The following is a 16,669-nucleotide window of genomic DNA, read 5'->3' as shown; positions in this document are numbered from 1 at the left end:
GCAGGCCCTTCTATAGGGACGTGTAAATTTTCTATTGGCCAAAAAAGTCTTGTTTGTATTTTTGCGTTCTAATAGTTACTATTATTTTAAAGGCAATGTTCATTTTTAATCTGTGCTCTTTACAATCGTATGTTGTGGCAACAGTTACAGCTGCTAAGGAAAAATCTGATTTGTTTTATTCTTCTGAAATTATTAATTAAAGACATTGGGCTACAATAGAACCTCTCAGACCCTGCACTTGTAAGGAATGACCTCTATTTTCCGAAAACTTGGACACGTTTTGCGACTGATGTAGATTTAATTGAAGCCATTGCATTCCTGGCTCTTGAACTACTGGACGTGGAAAAAAAAAATTGAAACTGAACACAAAGTCCCTGAGATGTATCGAGGATCACACACCAATGTGTTAGGACAAACATGCACATTGCTGTGGAAACTAGACAGTAGATAGCATTGTATGCTAACATGACGTGCGCTGGAAGTCATACATTCTTTAATGCATGACATTGTAATCTGCAGGCCAAGCCCTACAAAGCGGAGCTAGCAGCAGTAATGGACATAACAGAAGTGGCTCTTCTTGAATCAGCTTCGAATGAACCTTTTCAAAGGCTTGTTACTGGCCACTATATTCAATACATTAAAGAGGATCCTTCACCACTCTTAGGCTGTGTGCCCGCGATGCGTTTTTGGTGCGTTTTTTGGTGCTTATTTGCAGCGCGTAAACGCTCCAGAAGCGCATTGCATACCTTATCCCATGACTTCCTATGGCATTCTGCAAGTTCTGTGCACATGGTCAGGATTTTTTCTGCGCAGATTTTACTCGCAAAAAAATACGGACATGACGAATTCTTGTGCGATTCTGCATGCGTATTTGCCTATACAGTGCATTGGAAAAACGCATGGCAAATACGCATGCAAAAAGGCGTCAAATACGCATCACAAACGCATGGAAAAACCGCATGCTTTTTTCTGCCAAGGAAATGTAGAAATGCTCAGGAAAATTTCTGCTTCATTTCTACATCGTGGGCACTAAGCCTTCACATGTTTATTTTAGAAAATTATTGCATTCCCCATGAAATATAACATAGTTTTTTTCTTAAAGGGAACCTGTCTTCAGGTTTTTTCCCTCAAAATGATTTATATGCGCAATCAGCTCTTTCAAAGACCAGTCCAACCTTTCCATGACCTGTCCATTCCTCTGTTACTGAGAAATCAGTGACGCCTCTGTCACTCCAACTCTATACACAGGAACACAGCGCCTCCTCCTCTTGCTTCACTGACAGCCTCTATGTTGTGTGACTTCAGGCAAAGGAGCCGTCCGTCAAGCAGGAGGAGGCAATGCTGGACGGGGAATAGAGTTGGAGTGACAGAGGCTTCATATCTACAGTATCATTTGCTTATCAATTCAAGAGATGATTTCTCAGTAACAGATGAATGGACAGGCTATGTAAAGATATTGCTGGATTGGTCTTTAAAAGAGATAACTGCATATCAATAGTTTGGGGGAAGGAAATCCTGCTGACAGATTCCCTTTAACAACTTTGTGTTGTACTTTTCCTCTATTATTCCTCGTAGAAATATGTTAACCCCCTTCACGACATCCGCTGTACATGTAAGTCGGAAGCGGGTGTTTGGAGTGGGTTCACGCAGTGCAGATGATGGCTGTGTGTTACGGCTAGGACCTACCTATAAATAAGGTAAAGAAGAAAAGAGGTATGCACACTACAGGAATCACTATGAATAAAATAAATAATTTTATTAACATGTTAACAGACCAACACTGACAAGTTAAAAACACCAAAAATGCAAAAACAGGCCATAACAATGAACCAGACAGCAGCAAAAAGTTCTAATATGTTTTAGACAAGCAGCATATTTTAAATAAAGTGTTATAGTGTATGAGGGAATGATCTACAATACAGATATAAATATATTTTGAGAAATATTCAGATCTATATAGATTTTGTTCATTATTGCAACATAGAGGACATGTAAATCTCCAAACAAAGTGCACAAATATTATATATGATAATATAAATACAATATATCTGTTCTTATTATACTGCTTGCACAGTGGCAAATTGGCACAGAGCAACAAGATATAGTATTGCTCTGTAGCTGTAGATAGCTATAGCAAGGCTAAGGCCACGGACCCACTATCAGTATTTGGTCAGTATTCGGTCAGTATTTTTTCTCAGGAGTGGGTGATAAATGCAGAATTGGTGACTTGTTTCTATTATACCTTTTCTCTGATTGTTCCTCACCTGGTTTTGGCTCCCACTCCTGAGAAAAAATAGTGACCGGATACTGATAGTGGGGGAGAGCGTTTTTTTTCATAATTTCACTGTACTTGGAATTTTTTTCCCATCTTCCAGTACAATATGTGGTAAAATGAAAGATGTCTTTCAAAAGTACAAAACAAGCCTCATATATCTATGTGGACAGAAAAATAAAAGAGTTATGGTTCTGGGAAGAGACGAAGGAAAAAATGGAAACACAAAAACGGAAATTTGCCACATCATGAAGGGATTAATAAATTGATAATTGGCTTTCACCAGTCAGGGTTCTGTCCCTATACACAAGTAATGTCACGGCTGCCGTTATAATCACACAGTAGTATTCGTCCCCATAGGAATCTATTATAAAAAGTGTGTGTGTGCATTTAGTGTATGCAATAGTCTTCCTTTTTTTGCATCACGAGTTGTACTTTTGAATACCATGATTTTGGGGTAACTGTGTGACATTCATCTTTCGGTACTGAAGGACATTGTTCACAATGAAGCGGTCATCAGTGTGGGATGTGGCCAAAGGATGTCCACTTCTCTGCCCTTCTGTGGCTCTTCCAGTCTCTGTATCTCTGTTGCAACCTGCTGATGACACCCTGTGACATTCTGAGCTCAGTGGCCACCTCCATCTGAGAACATCCTGCTTGAATCCTCCAAATGGCAAGGTATTGTGGATCAATTGTTAGTTGTCTCCTTGGTCTCATGATGTCAAAATGTGATAGGCATGAGGAGGAGGACTGTACCAATTCTAATTGAACCTCAAAATGTATTGACCTATTCATGGATCAAACACCTGTTGTGAATTTTGCCAGGGAGGCATATCTAAAGAAGATTATAATGCAGTCTGCAGATCCTGCAGGGCATGTATCAGGTTAGCTAAAGCTGACAATGAATTAAGGCTTGCAAGAGATGTCAAAAGCAATAAAAAAGGATTTTGGGGGTATGTCAAAAGTAAAAGAAAAGTCAAAGATGCTATAGGATTTTTACAGGATGAAAATGGAGAAATGGTAAGAGAAGATGTTGAGAAGGCCGAACTTTTTAATTCCTATTTTGCATCTGTTTTCTCTCAGAAAGAAAATGTAACATCAACTGATCTTCACTGTCCTTTTAAAGGAATAGAGGAATCCAAGTTATCTGTAAACAGAAAGATTGTGAGGGAATATTTAGCTAACATAAATGAGTTCAAGTCTCCAGGTCCAGATGAATTACACCCCAGAGTACTGAAGGAGATCGTAGAAGAAATTTTAGAACCACTCTCCATAATCTTTGAAAATTCTTGGAGAACAGGAGAAGTCCCAGAAGACTGGAGAAGAGCAAATGTTGTTCCTATCTTCAAAAAGGGGAAGAAGGTGGACCCAGGGAACTATAGGCCGGTGAGTCTGACTTCTATACCAGGAAAGATCTTTGAACAAATTATTAAACAACATGTATGTAAGTACATGGATAAGAATGAAGTGATTAACCAGAGTCAGCATGGGTTTGTAACTAACAAGTCATGTCAGACTAACTTAATTTCCTTCTATGACAGAATCACTGACTGGGTGGATCAGGGAAATGCTGTAGATATAGTATATCTTGACTTCAGCAAAGCATTTGACAAAGTATCTCACACCATCCTTATTGAAAAAATGACCAAGTATGCAATGGACCAGGCAACTGTTAGGTGGATTCATAACTGGCTTAGTGATCGGACTCAAAGGGTGGTTGTAAATGGCTTCACATCCAGCTGGATGAATGTCTCAAGTGGGGTACCACAGGGCTCCGTCCTGGGACCTGTATTGTTCAACATCTTTATCAATGATTTAGATGAAGGAATTGAGGGTAAACTGATTAAATTTGCTGATGACACAAAGCTAGGAGGGATAGCTAATACTAGAGAAGAGAGAGAGAGGATTCAAAAAGACCTAAATAAACTGGAGCAGTGGGCAGCAACCAACAGAATGGTTTTTAACAGGGAAAAATGCAAAGTACTACATCTGGGCAATAAAAATGAAAAAAGCATATACAAAATGGGAGGAATAGAGCTAAGCAACAGTACATGTGAAAAAGACTTAGGTATACTAATAGATCATAGACTGAACATGAGTCAACAGTGTGATGCAGCAGCAAAAAAGGCAAATACAATTCTGGGATGTATTAACAGAAGCATACAGTCTAGATCACGTGAAGTCATTATCGGTCTTTACTCCTCTTTGGTCAGACCTCATCTGGAATACTGTGTACAGTTTTGGGCACCACATTTTAAAAAAGACATAGACAAACTGGAGCAAGTTCAGAGAAGAGCGACCAGAATGGTGACTGGTCTGCAAACCATGTCCTATGAGGAACGGTTGCAGGATTTGGGAATGTTTAGCTTGCAAAAAAGAAGACTGAGAGGAGACTTAATAGCTGTCTACAAATATGTCAAGGGCTGTCACATTGTAGAAGGATCATCTTTATTCTCATTTGCACAAGGAAAGACTAGAAGCAATGGGATGAAACTAAATGGGAGGAGACACAGATTAGATATTAGAAAAAACTTTTTGACAGTTAGGGTGATTAATGAGTGGAACAGGCTGCCACGAGAGGTGGTGAGTTCCCCTTCAATGGACGTCTTCAAACAGAGGCTGGACAGACATCTGTCTGAGATGATCTAGTGAATCCTGCTTTGAGCAGGGGGTTGGACCAGATGACCCAGGAGGTCCCTTCCAACTTTACCATTCTATGATTCTATGATTAAGCTCCTTTTAGAGAACAGCGAGTTGTGCAAAAAGTACTGAAACATTGAACAGTTGCACTTGTGCATTCAGAAGTTTAGAGACGGTCACATTAAGTTCACCTGAAAAGGTTAGAGAACATTTTAGGATCATCCTGAAATTTCACCCGAAAGCCAAATATTCCTAACTTTTTGTGAGTAGTGTATAGTGAAAATCTTTTCTTATTATTTTGGGGAAAAACTGCTAAAAAGCATAATTTTGGATATTTTCTTTTTGGGAAGGGGCTGGTGGGGTCATTTTTATAGCATCGACTGTACTGAATAAACTGTGCGGTAAGTTATTAGAGCCATAACTTTTTTTGTCAACTGAGCCGTTTGAGGGCTTGTTATTTTGCCAGATGAGTTACCATTGTCATTAGTACCATTTTGACCTACAGTGGGTATGGAAAGTATTCAGACCCCTTTAAATTTTTCACTCTTTGTTTCATTGCAGCCATTTGGTAAATTCTAAAAAGTTCATCTTTATTTTTCTCATTAATGTGCACTCTGCACCCCATCGTGACTGAAAAAAAACAGAAATGTAGAAATTTTGAAAATTTATTAAAAAAGAAAAACTGAAATATCACATGGTCCTAAGTATTCAGACCCTTTGCTCAGACACTCATATTTAAGTCACATGCTGTCCATTTCCTTGTGATCCTCCTTGAGATGGTTCTACTCCTTCATTGGAGTCCAGATGTGTTTAATTAAACTGATAGGACTTGATTTGGAAAGGCACACACTTGTCTATATAAGACCTCACAGCTCACAATGCATGTTAGACCAAATGAGAATCATGAGCTCAAGGGAACTGCCCAAGGAGCACAGACACAGAATTGTGGCAAGGCACAGATCTGGCCAAGGTTACGAAAGAATTTCTGCATTACTCAAGGTTCCTAAGAGCACAATGGCCTCCATAATGCTTTAATGGAAGACGTTTGGGACCACCAGAAGTCTTCCTAGACCTGGCCATCCAGCCAAACAGAGCAATTGTGGGAGAAGAGACTTGGTGAGAGACGTAAAAAAGAACCCCAAGATTACTGTGGCTGAGCTCCAGAGATGCAGTAGGGAGATGGGAGAAAGTTCCACAAAGTCAACTATCACTGCAGCCCTTCACCAGTCGGGCCTTTTTGGCAGAGTGGCCCGACGGAAGCCTCTCCTTAGTGCAAGACATATGAAAGCCCTCATAGAGTTTGCTCAAAAACACATGAAGTACTCCCAGACTATGAGAAATAAGATTCTCTGGTCTGATGAGACGAAGATAGAACTTTTTGGTGATAATTCTAAGTGGTATGTGTGGAGAAAACCAGGCACTGCTCATCCCCTGCCCAATACAATCCCAACAGTAAAACATGGTGGTGGCAGCATCATGCTATGGTTTTTTTTTTCAGCTGCAGGGACAGGACGACTGGTTGCAATTGAAGGAAACATGAATGCGGCCAAGTACAGAGATATCCTGGTTGAAAACCTCTTCCAGAGTGCTCTGGACCTCAGACTTGGCCGAAGGTTCACCTTCCAACAAGACAATGACCCTAAGCACACAGCTAAAATAACAAAGGAGTGGCTTCAGAACAACTTTGTGACCATTCTTGACAGGCCCAGCCAGAGCCCTGACCTAAACCCAATTGAGCATCTCTGGAGAGACCTGAAAATGGTTGTCCACCAACGTTCACCACCCAACCTGACGGAACTGGAGAGGATCTGCAAGGAAGAAAAGCAGAGGATCCCCAAATCCAGGTGTGATAAACTTGTTGCATCATTCTCAAGAAGACTCATTGCTGTACTAGCTCAAAAGGATGCTTCTACTCAATACTGAGCAAAGAGTCTGAATACTTAGGACCATGTGATATTTCAGTTTTTCTTTTTTAATAAATTTGCAAAAATTTCTACATTTCTGTTTTTTTTTTCAGTCAAGATGGGGTGCAGAGTGTACATTAATGAGAAAAAAATTAACTTTTTAGAATTTACCAAATGGCTGCAATGAAACAAAGAGTGAAAAATTTAAAGGGGTCTGAATACTTTCCATACCCACTGTACATAAGACTTATTTTTATCCCTTAATATTTATTTATCTTATTATGTGGATGAAAAACAGAACTTTTTTTTATTATTATATTGTATTCACTGAATTTTAATGTTTTTTTTTTTCTTTCTTCTTTTTTTTATTTTTGTAAACATTTTGTGTATTTTTACTTTTTTGATCCTCTGATTGCTTATACTATACTATACTATACACTGCAGGACTGCTGCACTGAGGTATATTCAGCCTGTCAGTATGAAGTTGATAGGAAACCCTTTGGTTGTGCCTCTGGTAGTACCATGGCAGCCATGACAATGCATTGGGACCCCCTCATTTACATCTTGAGGGGGAGATAATGAGGTGGTGACAGAGGGAGCTTCTTTCTTCCGACTAACCCCTTAGATGGTTTATATTTGGTAAACTCCATTTTAGGAACAGAGAACAAGAAGAGCAGAACGCAGAACTTTTATTCTCAAAAAATGGGCCCATTGTGGAAATCTTATGGACCCCATTATAATCAGTGGAGCTCTTCTCTTTTGCATCCAATTTGTAATGGGCCTGTCTTCCACATATGTTTTTTTAGAGGTAATCACTATAATTATGTATCCATTTGTTACTATGGATGAAGCCGAGTGAAATCTTTTAGGACCACCCCAGTGAAAGGACTGTCAGGCTGCTAAATTGGCTGCCTGGGGATTTCAGAGGAAGCTTTGCATAATGCTGGGACCATAAATAAACCTAGAACAAAGCAGCAAAGGTGATTATATGTTAGAGCAGTATGGGAACTGGCAGGGAACACACTGGGAAGGTTTGTACAACTAGGGACAAAAAGTTAAATAAAACAAACAGATCAGCCAGCGAGGTGACAAAGGTGCAGGGTGCTCCCTAGGTCAGTATTCACAGCCGAGAACATCTGACCTGCGGAAACATCCTCTTATACAGTGTATTCTTCTAATTTTTTTATTCTGCAATACATTCATTTTTAGTTTTATTAGTTTAGTTTTGGTGCTTTTTTGGCCTCACAGTAAAAATGTCCTATGTAGATATACCCATACTATTCTCAGAAGCATTTTATTGAAATTGATGCAACTTTTGTCTACCCTTTTGTTCCATCCTCTACTTAGTTGCTTGACAGCTTTAGGATTTCATGAGCGACTCAGTGGAACAAACTGTCTGTAATTCACTGGTATAGACATGTACCGCTGTTCATTGCGATAGTTTCCTTTTACTATGAAATGTCTCTTATATTTGCATATACACATACAGAAATCTGTAATATGTCATACCGCCCTGTGGTGTCTGCAATATGTTCATTTGTGACAATGTTCTGAAACTCGAATGCGGTAAAGTTTTACCTAAACTAAGTTCTGCCGTTTTCTTTCTTTTATTTAGTATTATGTACTTATTACCTGTATATAGGATAATTCACCACTGCACAGCACGGCCCTACTCGTTGGGTCAATTGTGTCTTACTAATCAATGGTTGAATACAAGCAACAAAATGGATCCCATCTGTAAGCTGTTAGCAATTAAATAGCCTCCGTGTGGTAGTTGTGGTTTAGCATTTGTTTTACTTGGAGTCAAACGACTGCTACTTAATTCTCTGTGAACAAAGACTTGCATTATTAGCAATAATAACTTCTATCTGTACATCACCATTACTTAAGATGTGCATGATGACCTACTCAACGTCAGCAAAACCTGGCACATAACATTTGATGGTTTTTTTTTATTATTATTTTGATGTTGTAAGTTTGTAAAGGGAAAAAAAAAAGCATTTGTCAGAGGAAAGAGGGATTCTTAATGGGAACCTGTCAGTAGGATCAGCCCTCCTAAGCCGTCTATATGGGCATGTAGTTCATAGGAGGCTGAATAAAATGATACTTTGATATCTGTCTTGTTCCCGAGATAAGCACATTTTTCTAAATATATAAATGAGCTGTTAAGATCTATGGGCTGGACAGAGATCTCCCTGGGAATCTGCCTCCAAAAATATATAAATTATATATTTCATGTAAAATCTGCAAAATTGCTGTTTTCCAGAAGGAAAGAAAATTAATGCTGTCTATTTGAGGTTTGTATTCTGTAAGTTTCTGATACTTTAAATAAGTTATTATGATTTTTTTTCTTATGGGACTAAAAACTTACATTCTAGCCCGCACCAATCTCTTCTGGTCTGTTCTGTCGTTAGTAGAGATGAGCCGTGTTCGACTAGAGCTGTTCGCCAATCTCAAATTCGAGCTGTTTTGGGCCGTGTTCGAGTCGTTCGACGAACGCGAACGATTTGCAAAAAATTCGGCTGTTCGAGGTTATGTTCGATAACTGTTCGTGCACCAAAAGCGAAACTGGATTTTTTCACATCATGCAGAGATTGTCTGCCACTCACTGTAATGTCGCAGCCATGGTGGTTGTGGCATTACAGTGGTTGCCCAAATCGATGGGAACAGTGCTCACAGTGAAACATGAAAAGCCGGCATACACCGGTACCCGACAATTTACAACAGAAAGAATAGAGCATCACACATAGATTAGATAGATAGAAACATGTCAGTCACATATATAAGAAGTACAGTGACAGTGTTGGTTACTGTACTTGTCATTTAGTGTTAAAGGATTTATTAAAAAAAATAATAGTGTTTTCATGAACCGTCTCTTTAAAAAAGCCGGCCTGCAATTCACCATCGGTACCCGACAATTTAGAACAGAAAGAATAGAGCATCACACATAGATTAGATAGATAGAAACATGTCAGTCACAAATATAATAAGTACAGTGATAGTGTTGATTACTGTACTTGTCATTTAGTGTTAAAATAAAGGATTTATTAAAAAAAAAAATTGGCGTGGGGTTCCCCGTAATTTTAGTCTCTAGCGGAGGTTAAGCAGACGGCTGGGGCTGATGTTTGAAGCCTGGGAAGGGGGTAATACCCACGGAGCTTCCCAGGCTACTAATATCAGCCCCCAGCTGAATACCTAGCCTTTACTAGCTATTAAAATGGGGGACCCCCCAAAAAATGACGTGGGGTCCCCCCTATTTTAGTAGCTAGCAAAGGCTAGGCAGACAGCTGGGGGCTGATATTAATAGCTCAGGAAGGGTGCCATGAATATTGGCCCCATCCCAGGCTAGAAACACCAGCCGTCTGCTGCCCCAGAAATGGCGCATCCATAGGATGCGCCAATTCTGGCACTTAGCCTCGCTCTTCCCACTGCCCTGTAGCGGTGGCAGTGGGGTAATAGGGCTGGGGTTGATGTCAGCTTATAATGCCAGCTGACATCAAGCCCAGGTTAGTACTGGAGAGGCGTCTATAAGACACCCCCATTACTAACCCCATAGTCAAAGTTAAAAAAAAACACAAACACCCAGAATAAAGTCCTTTAATTGAAATAAACACACAATTCTTTATTGTTCTAAATTAAACCATACTTATCTTCACGCCCATTCCAGCTGAAGCCAAAGATCTCCTGCAATAAAAGTAAAATAATAAACCTACATCATCCTTACCTTTCCATGGTTCCCAGGATGGCTTCAGCTCTGCTACATTCACATGACAGGCTGGATCTCAGCCGAAAGCTGCCATCCAGCTTGGCATGCCGCAGACACTGAGAAGCGCAGGCATGCTTGCGCTCCTCAGTGTCTGGCTGTAACGGCATCTAGATGAGCCGAGTTCATGTCCAATGAACTTAGCTCACCTCATACACGTCACTGACAGCGTGGGAGAATTCTCCTGCGCATGCGGTGAGCGTGAGAGAATTCTCCTGAGCTCACTTCAAGCGCAAGCGCAGGAGAATTTTCCCACGCTTTCAGTGACGTGCATGAGGTGGGTACAGCGCCAGAAGATGGCGCTTCTATGAACGCGCCATTTTCTGGGGTGGCTGCGGACTGCAATTTGCAGTGGGGGGGGGCCCAGAAAGCTTGGGCCTCCCTGCGCTGCTGATTCCAGCCACCAGCTGTCTAGTTGTTCCTGGCTGGACACAAAATAGGGCGAAGCCCCACGTATTTTATTTTTTAATTATTTCTTGAAATTCATGAAATAATTAAAAAAAAAAAGGGCTTCCCTATATTGTTGTGTCCGGCCAGGTACAAATAGGCAGCTGGTGGTTGGGGGCAGCCCGTTCCTGCCTGCTGTACCTGGCTGGACACAAAAATAGGGCGAAGCCCCACGTCAATTTTTTTTAATTATTTCATATGGACCAGTGTGGCAATATGTACCTATACATTTTTAGCCCCATAAGAAAAAAAAATCCTAAGTCCCAGATAACCCACTTAGTGAGTCTTGCAACATGATTAGGCCTATTTTCTTAGTCAGACACTGATCTACAAACAGCAGTTTCTTAGGTAAAACACAAAAAAATTGCAATTGACCCAGCCGGTTCCTGTACAGACTAGAGATCCTGAACTCATAGTTCTTAGTGGTTCCTACGTGGGCTGGAATAGCCCTAACAACAGACTAAACAATGGCAACTCTGACCTATGCTGCCTAAAATCCCATCAAGTGCTTCACGTTCCTCCACATGGCAGAGCAAAGTGCAATTTACCTACAAAAGGGAAGGAGTGCTGAGATAGAAAGAGATCCTAGAGTGAGTTAAAACAAACCAAGAACTACAAAATGAAAAGATAAGGTACCTACTAGGTACAGAGAGTATGCCTCCTACTACCTAAACAAGAAAACGGAAGATAGGTGCAGGGTGTAAAGCATAATCAGCAGACAGATAAACCCTAGCTGGTCTTTCCCTGGCTGGCATAAACAATGGTAGTGACATCCAAATGAGACTATCACCAGAAGGAAATACCAGCAGGGGCAAAGTATATATAGCCAAACCCGAAAGGTGATTGAGCAGAATGAGTAAATGAAAACTCCCGTTAACCTAAAAAGACTAAAACAAGGATAACAGATAAACACCCAGAGAAAAGATGTAACTACTGTGGCTCAGTGGTTGGAGAAGCCGATCACAAAGCACAAGCTCAAGGGTTCGTACCCAGATGCATGACAGTAATTTTCCCTAATCAGTGCAGAACAGGGTTTTAGACACTGCATACAGCTTTGTGGGAAAGTGGGTTTAGCTATCTTAAGAAACTTGCTGCATAAGTAGTCTCATTGGCAATGCTCCATGGGAAAATAATATGCAATTAAGGCTATGTGCCCATGATGCAGAAATGCTCCGGATTTTTCCTGAGCGTTTCTGCATCTCCCTGGCAGAAAAAACGCATGCGGATTTTACATGCGTTTTTCCTGCCAGGGACATGCGGATGTGAAGTGTTCTTCACATGCATTTCCGCATGTGGGTTGACAAGCGCTTTCCAAGCAATTTTAGCATCACTTGGAAAATGCTTGACAACTTGGTCACACTGTATAAATCCATGCAACCGGCATGGATTTATATAGTGTGACCGTGAAAGAATGGTAAAAAATAAACATTATACTTACCTTCTGATGGTCCCCGGTGTCCTTATCCGATGCGTCTTGGCTTGCCGGCAGCTTGCAGTGGACTAAAAGGACCTGCCATGACGTCATTTAGTCATGTGACGGGTCACGTGGCCGTCGACGTCGGCGGTCTCGTGACCCGTCACATGACTAAATGACGTCATTGCAGGTCCTTTTTAGACCATCGCGAGCTGACGGCAAGCCAGGACGCATCGCTAAGGACACCGGGGGCCATCAGAAGGTGAGTATAATGTATATTTTTTATTTTATTCTTTTTTTACAGGTACTATGGTACCTCCGGAGGAGAGTCTCCTCTTCTCCAAACCCGGGTACCATCCGCACATTGAAACGCATGGTATCCGCATGTACAGATGCAGTGATGCGGATGTCATGCGTTCCAATGCAAGTCAATGGCGCTAAATGGGTGCTAAGGTGTTCTTCTGGTTTGCTTTGGATAATCCAAAGCGCTGAGCGATGGCACTATTCACCCTCTAATCTGTATAAAGAAATATTCCCCAGCTGTATGGTGGCATTTGCGGATTATACAAAGAAGTGTTATATTATTGAAGCTTTCATTGCCCTATTAATAAAAAAGGCAAGGAAGCCTCAAGATCTCAAGTCCTCAAAAGTAACATTTTAGAGGGAGAACTTTTCATTTGTTTCCTTCACTTTAGGTGAACTGTGAAAATTAGTATAATACATGAAAAGGGCATAAAACCCAGATTAATGTGTACATGAAAAGGGCATAAAATTTTCAGATTAGTGTGTGATGTGTAAAACATACAGATTAGTGTGTGACCTGAAAAGGAGGTAGATCATACATATTAGTGTGTAACATAAAAAGGTTGTTAAACATACAGATTAGTGTGTAACATGAGAAGGGCGTAAATCGTACAGGTAACATGAAAAGAGCATAAATTGGTGGCTCAGTGGTTAGCACTGCAGCTCTGCAGTTCTGGGGTCATGGGTTCAAATCCCACCAAGGACATTTGTAAGGAGTTTGTATGTTTTCCCCGTGTTTGTGTGGGTTTCCTCCGGGTTCTCCAGTTTCCTCCCACGCTCCAAAGACATACTGATAGGGAATCTAGATTGTGAGCCCCGATGGGGACAGTGCCGATAATGTATGTAAAGCGCTGTGGAATTAATGGCGCTATATAAATGAGTAAAATAAATAAATAATTATGGATCGGTGTGTAACATGAAAAGGGTGAAAAACATATAGATTAATGTGTAACGTGGAAAGGATGTAAAATATGCAGATTAAAAGGGTATGTTACATGAAAAGGGCTTTTTTTTACAATTTAATGAGTTGTCTGTTGCTTGTATGGGGCTGTCTGCTGTGACAACCTCTTCTTGCCTGAAAATACCTCTTATGTTCCCTGAGGTGTGGGAGAGAGAGCTAATAGATTTTAGGAGATACTAGATCAGTAGTTCTGTATGGGATCATCACTATTAATCTGTATTTGATTTATAGTTATTTTTTTTTCATTACCTATTGAAATGTAGTCTTAATGTAGGCATGAATGGCCACATAGTAAAATACTCTCCAGTCTCAGTTCATTGCATTTCTTAGTGCTGGTCGCACTTAAATCACTTGCAGAATCTCCTCCTGCAGACACATTTAATGGACTCTATAGCATTGCAGCATGGAAAGACATACAATCGCTTTAACATGTCATAGAAAATGACTAGCATATGTCGGGGCTTTCATGATGAATGGTGCAGTCTGAAAAAGTCCATCTTGCCTACAATAAGACAATATGGCTAAACAGCTAAATTCTATATTTGCACCCTCCTGTGAAATGAAATGCATTATTTTAGAGCGAGGACATGAGTATGCATCAGATAAGTGGGATTTACTTGGAGCAAGAGCTGGCAACACCTCAACATCAACACTTCCAGTAAGAAAGCTCGTTATGCCGGAGTAAATCCCATTTTAGGAGAGACTCCGGAATAGCTGTTTCTGCATAAATCTGAATAAAATACATATTCATCTTTACAAGGATTCTTCATTGCTTCTGAGGTAACTGAACACTAATCTTGCGATTCACTGCAGGCGCACACGTTGGGGAAATCGTATCATACCGTTTTATTGACATAGAAGCAAGTGGCGCGTTTCCATGAAAAGCAAGATTATTTTATGCCTTGTTCATGGGTTCCCGACTTAATTGTTTTTATGTTGCTTAGTCTTGGCAGACAGAGCCATATTAAGTGAGGAAGCACCTGCTAGTCTTCAAAAGTAAAAAGTCACTTTATATTGTTTTGTCTTTTACTGCAAAAACATAGTGTTAATGGGGAAGGTTCGGGCTCATCCAGCTGTGCTCCACAGTGACTGATGTGTGCAATGGTGGCCTTCCTTTTCCAATAAAGAGGGTGCCATCATGAGCTTATTGGCACAATGTTACATAACCATGCCCAACTTCTTTGCAATGGCTACCGAGCGCTCAGAAATGATTCCACCATCCTGTGCATTCTGTGGTTGCAGATTTCAGCTTTCAGCAGATTTAACAGCAGTCTCATTTTGTGAGAATTAAATGTTTTACTTATGATATCTGGCAACCATTGTCCTCTACATCAGCAACAATGAGGATTATAGGAAAAAAAACTTTGACACACAAATGAAAGAGGTCACACAGAACTGTCTGCTTAAGGTACTTTCCTGCAGCATAAGCCTGAAGCTCTTGTATACTCCTTGCCATTGCAATATAATTATGGCCAACCTAAGTAGCCTAGGGCCACCTGCTCATGTATAGGCCATTCTCTACATGTTTAGCGGCAGTGTACCCGATCATTTGGCTCGAGCTGGCTCCTCTATCCAAACCAGAACTCACTCAGATAACTTGATATCAGAGCATGCTCTTTCATCACTATAGACTTTTCCAGCTCTGCCCCTGGCCGGCAATTCTAAGCGCCACTGCTAGCGATTGACCCGTCATTCACCTACAGCGACAGTGGAAAAAGTAGATGTGCATGAATCTCGTCTTCTGCTGTGATCCCCAGCTGAATCTTTAACCACGTCCTTACATCCGCATACATGTACGGTGTAAGTCTGCAGCAGGTGTATCGAGCGGGTTCACAGACTGAGCCCACCACATACCTGGCAGGTAATGGCTGCGTGTCACTGCCAGGCTATGCCTTTAACAGCCATGCTTGGAGCAGATCTCCACCCGTGATGTTTAACCTGCTAAATGCTACTGACGGAATTAATACTGCATCGGCATGGGGGCACGTCATTCCCTGCGCAGAGTGACCGCCGTGCAAAGTGATCGCAGGTCGCCAAGTGGTTGCTTTGACAGCTGGGAGTCAGTTGATGGCCCCCAATGCCTGCTATCATGGAGCTCCTTTGAAACTCATCATGTGGCTTCAAAAGAGAACGTAATTTTTGCTTTATATAGCATACAGTACAAGAGATAAGATGATCGCAGGTTCAGGGACTAACAAATACAATAAAAAGTAGAAAAAAAGTTTTTAAAATGTGGCAAAAATAACATAAATTTTAATTGACCACTCTTTTCTCTCTAAAAATAACATGATAGTAAAACAAAAAAAATAATATAGTTGATATTGCCATGTCCATAAAAGTCTGAGCCATCAAAATATAAAATTAATCAAACCGATTGTTAAACAGCATAAGCAGAAAAAAATTAAAACCGCCAAAATTGCAGTTTTTTTGTTTGCCACAAAAAATGCAGTAAGAAGCAATCAAAATGTCATATCTATACCAAAATGTTATCAATGTAGCAGCTTAATCTATAATTGTTTTTACACTTCTTACTTTCTACATCTTTATCCTTTTACCATCCTTCCATAGATTATGTTTTGAGAACTTACTAACATTCATTTTGGCGCTTTCGTGAAACAACTACAAGACAGATAGAAATGTTCTTCCACCTTTGGAGAAACATATTTTTTATTCACGAACTTCACTGAGTCCAATTCCCTAATATAATGGTATGGACCGAAAACTGAAATCCCAGAGAAGAATTGCAGGGTGTTGGGAAATGTCAAATTCCCTGTGATTGCCAGCAGACCACTCCGCAGAATACAGGCCCCGTTTACACGCTGTTTACATGCTGTTTAATTACTCAATTCCCTTTTTTTAGGTGAGAACTCGTACAGTTCACACCAGATCAGTCACAAGCCCAAGTGTTCAGGTACTTGGAAACTTTACCGTTTCTGAAAAGTCTACCTATGGCCTAACGCTCGCT

The 16,669-nt window shown here is 40.6% G+C and overlaps 1 protein-coding gene across 5 annotated transcripts in view; it reads left to right on the top strand.

Annotated features, from left to right (window-relative positions):
• XRCC4 (X-ray repair cross complementing 4) overlaps positions 1 to 16,669 on the top strand; it is a 401,059-nt gene that overhangs the window by 164,189 nt on the left and 220,201 nt on the right. For 4 of the 5 annotated variants that reach the window (XM_073679117.1, XM_073679126.1, XM_073679107.1 and 1 more), the window contains exon 4: positions 3,356 to 3,658. The exons of the other annotated variant lie outside the window; for it this stretch is intronic. In XM_073679117.1, the coding sequence (XP_073535218.1) occupies positions 3,356 to 3,658 (303 nt within the window). The remainder of the gene's footprint in view (positions 1 to 3,355; positions 3,659 to 16,669) is intronic. 5 annotated transcript variants of the gene reach the window in all.

The sequence above is a fragment of the Phyllobates terribilis genome, unplaced genomic scaffold (genome assembly GCF_046119375.1).
Source record: "Phyllobates terribilis strain yellow unplaced genomic scaffold, ASM4611937v1 Scaffold_1__5_contigs__length_1240528914, whole genome shotgun sequence".
Classification (NCBI taxonomy): Eukaryota; Metazoa; Chordata; class Amphibia; order Anura; family Dendrobatidae; genus Phyllobates; species Phyllobates terribilis.
The sequence above is the reverse complement of the archived record's forward strand: the minus strand, read 5'-3'. Positions and strand labels throughout refer to the sequence as shown.